Here is a 4,512-nt window from a genome sequence, read left to right on the forward strand (position 1 = left end):
CGATCGTGGGGCTCCATATCCGCCACGGGTTGTAGGTCTGTCCCAGGTCGTCGGCTGGGCTGGAGGTGGAAGGGGTGTGAGGAGCAGGGCCGCTTTCTGTGCCCACGAGGCCGATGCTGGGCAGCGTGTTTGCCGGAGTGGTGAACGGGAGGGCGCTGTTCAGGTTGCTGGACCAGATGGAGCTGCTGAACGGAGTGGTGGACCACAGGCCGCTGGTGTTGCCGAGGATCGACTGTGACAACACACAAGACCACGTGGGGTGTTAGGGCCACAACGGGCAGTCAGCGAAGGCGGGAAAGATGATGCAGAAAGCGAGCTTCGGCCCTAGATTCCTTCTACTTTATTTACTTTAAAACGAGTCTTGACTAACTGAAATATATGCAACGAAAATCAACAAAGCTGGAATAGCTACTGTTCAAACTTACGTGTCTAATGAAGGTTCCCGAGAATAAAATGGGATCCCAGTAGAATCAGATTTTTCCGTCATAATTTGGTGAAAGCAGAAACTATTCATTATTTTCCTCAGTAAGAATACGTCTTTGCAGGAAAATCTAGCCGTGAACCCACCAAACACACACTAGAGAGCGCCAGCTAAGAGGGAGGTGCTTCTCAGGAACGAGTGCAACTTCCGCCTGCTTCTGGGGGCCAAGGGCCGCGACGGGGTCAGCGAGGACTGCACCATCGTGATCTGACCCGAAGACGCGCCTGGCCACTGGCGCGTACAGGATGGGAAGGGCTGGGTCTGACCTCCCGGAGAGGCTCAGAGAGCAGCCTCCTCTGTAGTTCCACAGTCCTCACCTAAAGTGGCTCTGAGGCACACCGACAGGTCACGCTGACAGGACAGAGACAAACCAAAGTACCAACCCACCCCCGTCACACTGCTGTCGTTTATGACGATGTCAGTACCAGCCAAGGGACAGCCAGCGAGCGGCCCTCGCCCCAGGTACTCACTGTGGCCGTGTGGGTAGGGGAGCTGGAACTGGCTGGCCAGGAAGGGCTGGGATCGGTCGCTGGAGAGTCCCAAAGGTATGAAGGGCCACTACTGAACTCATTCCAGCTCCTCTGGGATGTCTGATTGCACGATCGAGAGAGCCCGAGTTTGCTGAAAACTTCTGAAAACCAGGAAGGGATCGTTAAGCCCGTATTTCACTCTGCCACAACCACTAGGACCGGAGGGGGCTTCATGCGGCATGGTCTGCAGCTCCCCTGCGGGGGTCACGGCACCCACCCTGGCAGTTCTTACCACACTCCCTGGGTACGAGGGAGGGGTGCCACAGTGGGACTCAAGCATGGGGCGCTCGATCTGAAGCCCTGATTCGTTGTCACTCACTGTGAGTCATCACAAGGCAAACCTTCCCCAGCATTACAGCCAACGCCGACCTCACCATGCTGCCTCTTAATTACCAAAGAGGAGGAGCTCAGACCAGGAGTCGCATTCAGACCAGCTTCAGGGAAGGCCTTGAAGCTCCTACGTACGTACCGCGGACCACGAGCATTGCCGTTCCGCGTCCCTGTCTGTCAGGTGTGAGGAGGAGGGGGCCCACCCAGGGAGCTGCTTGCTGGGGCTCCAACACACAAAACGCCTCATCTCCCTTCCTCCTTTGTCCACAGGCTTATTAGTTACAGGTCTAGTGTTAAACACTCACCACCGGTTAGATTAAAAGAATTTCCAAAGGCCGAGAAGGAATTGAGGGGTGTGAAGTCGGGGCTGCTTGGGTTGCTGACAGGACTCCACAAACCCGAGCTAAATGTTACAAGAGGAAAATGCAACACACAAAGATGTATGATGGTTAGTGAAAACGGGTCCATTACGCAGAGCTTCACAAACGGGAGACGCTGTTTCAACTGGGGTACTCAAATATTAAAAACGAAGACGAAAAGAACTGAAAAATGGCTGCTATGCCACAAGGATTAAAGTCACAGAAAACTGCAGAGCTCCTAATACCCCATCACCAGGTGAGGGCCTGGCTCAAAGAAGTGTTTCTGCAGAGAAAACATTTCCCCTTACGTTTACTTCTTGGTAATGGAATATCTATTTAAAAAAGCTCTCTCATCTAAGATTCATTTCCTACTATTGCAAATCAAGTAGGTAAGCCAGCGCCTCCCTACACTGCCAGGCTTTGCTGTTTCTCCGGGCAGTCTGCCGAGGTGAGCATGGCACGCGCCAGGCCCCTGCACAAAGGCTGTGCTGCTGCTAGGGGTCGTGAATTTACTAGAATGCTCTAGTGTTTGCTCCCGTTTCCTTCCTCCCGAATACATTTTTGCTCCTTTATTTCTAATGATCGGCTGACATCATTCTTACCACAGACCACGACACTGGAGAAGAACAGATCTGACACTCCTGGCTGCCTGCTGGGTGGAGACAGGCGGGTGCACCTCCTTCGGGCCCTCAGGGAAGCCACCAGGGGAAGCACAGCAATGGCTTCCTGTTTCTGCCTAGCAGACCAGAGTCCCTGGAAGTGCACGAGCGCTTCCTACCAACGCTTGCTTGTAAACTGGAGGAAGTGCCCTGAAACCCATCTATGGAGAGCAACAGCTAACCTGACCTTAACATCTAGACCTCCATGATTAAGAACGGGCTACTGTACCTGTCTGAGCCGTCGCTGTCAACAGGTGTGTGTGAAATGCCAAGGCTGCTGGAGAAATCTGTTTTGTTTGAAGAAACTTTAGCAAAGCCATTCCCACCTGTAACAAGAGACTCAGAATCAATTACAGGCCAATCAGAGCATCAGAGCAAAGGTCAGGCCACCATACACAAGACCATGTGACAGGTCTTGGAAGCAAAGGCGCTCACCTGGGCTCTTGTCGTAACCCGCTGTGACGGCAGCAAAGGTGGGGTTGCCGTTCTTGCCGGGGAGTGAGGCTGCCTTTGTCAGTTTGTGTTTGCTTCCGCTTGGCTGCTTTGTTTTAGGGTCACTAGGAGGTAGAAGCAAACGGAGAGCTCGGTCCTCCATGACACCGCCCACTGGGCAGCTGTCGGGATGCCGGTCTCAGGGAGGAGCAGGCCCACAGGATGACCCTGTGTGTTTCACTGTGGCCAGGCCCCGATTCTGGGACCCAGGGATGGTCCCGACTGCGCAGAGAGCATAGTCTAGCCTCGTGTGACCGAGGTGGCTTAATCAAATGGAAACCAAGGGATTTCTGGGGAAAGGTAACAAAACAAAAGGTCTCCATGAGAGGCCAGGGCAAGGATCACACTTTTGGGGCTGGAGGAGGCTGCAGTTATGTTCTGGAGAAGAACCTAAGTGGAAGGAGCCACCCAGCATGGACACACGGGGTCAGGACGCAAGGACACGGCAGCAATGGTGGCAGCAGTGGTGCGCCAACAGGAGGGGCTTGGCTCGTGCAAGCCTCTTGCCACCTGGCCGGGGTAATGAGCTCACTGCAGCGAGGGCCCCGAACAGGCGGCCCCCAGCCTCAGGTTTCTGCTTCTTCTGTCAGCTGTGGGAGGACACAATCGTGCGATGCTGAGACAGCGCTGACACTCGGTGAGGACGCACCTGTGAGGGTGACACTCAACGTGCCAGCAACACGAGTGCTGCTCACAGGCTCGAGGACCACGTGCAGCATTTTTGACTACTAAGCCAGACTGCCCTACGGTCAGCATAAATGTCACACAGGCCCATAGCCCCGCCTCGCTGGGCATCTCCTCAGATGGCCATTTAGTACTTACTATACTCGCAGACGCTTCGGTCAGAACCTTAATCTAACCAGTGGCTGGTGCATTTCTCAGCCCACAGTGGGGTAGAATGGGAGCAGACTTACTGCTGGGGTCAGGGACAGATATGGCTGCAAGGAGAGCTGAGCCCAGGAAAAGGGGCTGAGCAACCATAAAAGGGCAGGCGGCTGTCAAGTGTGTGGACGGTGGCCTGGGGCTGCCCGGTGCTTCCGTGACAGGGATGCCAGCATGTTCTGGGGCGGGGCAGCAAGGACAGGCGGGAGTGGAAGGCCTACCTGCTGCAGCTGCTGTTGACGATGCTGCTGTAGCTGCCCCGGGACACGAACGGGCAAGGGGCGGCGGGTGGAGAGGGGGAGGCGGGTTGGAGCTGGGGAGGCGGGTGTTGGTGAGGTTTGGCGTTGTTTTAAGAAAATGTCTGCGTTGAGGGTTTGCAGAGAAAGTTTATAAAGACTATCGGTAGCTGGAAATGAAAAACAAAAGGTCTCATTAGTGGGATTCTTGTCCTCTGTAAAGCCAGTTACTTTTGAGGTTCCATCTAAGACTATGTGGAACTCAGGCCTCCTCCTGGCCTCTTGTACACAGACAGACAGACATTAAAGCTTGTATGGGTTCTGTCTACCGGGTTTTAATGAGAAAATTAAATTCACATCATTTTGCACGGGGGCAGAGTGGGAGTCAGAGGCTCCTGGGCAGGTCAGCTAACCTCTCGCTGCTCCTGCGCGAGGCTGGGAGGAGGCAGCTGCACATCCTCTAGGGATGGGCATGAAGGTCCTGCCTGGGGACCTGCTGATCCTTGTGCCTCCCGACTCCCGCCTGTAGCAGGTGCCCGGCCC

At 54.8% G+C, this 4,512-nt stretch overlaps 1 protein-coding gene across 1 annotated transcript in view; it reads right to left on the bottom strand.

Annotated features, from left to right (window-relative positions):
• Positions 1-4,512, bottom strand: part of TMEM131 (transmembrane protein 131) — a gene marked incomplete at both ends in the record, with an annotated part of 163,962 nt that continues 159,450 nt past the window's right edge. Inside the window, 7 exon segments of the mRNA XM_027767558.1 lie at positions 1-232; positions 952-1,112; positions 1,647-1,744; positions 2,589-2,685; positions 2,795-2,916; positions 3,955-4,040; positions 4,042-4,139. Coding sequence (XP_027623359.1) covers positions 1-232; positions 952-1,112; positions 1,647-1,744; positions 2,589-2,685; positions 2,795-2,916; positions 3,955-4,040; positions 4,042-4,139 — 894 coding nt within the window.

Source organism: Tupaia chinensis, unplaced genomic scaffold (genome assembly GCF_000334495.1).
Source record: "Tupaia chinensis unplaced genomic scaffold, TupChi_1.0 Scaffold144276_1, whole genome shotgun sequence".
Taxonomy (NCBI): Eukaryota; Metazoa; Chordata; class Mammalia; order Scandentia; family Tupaiidae; genus Tupaia; species Tupaia belangeri.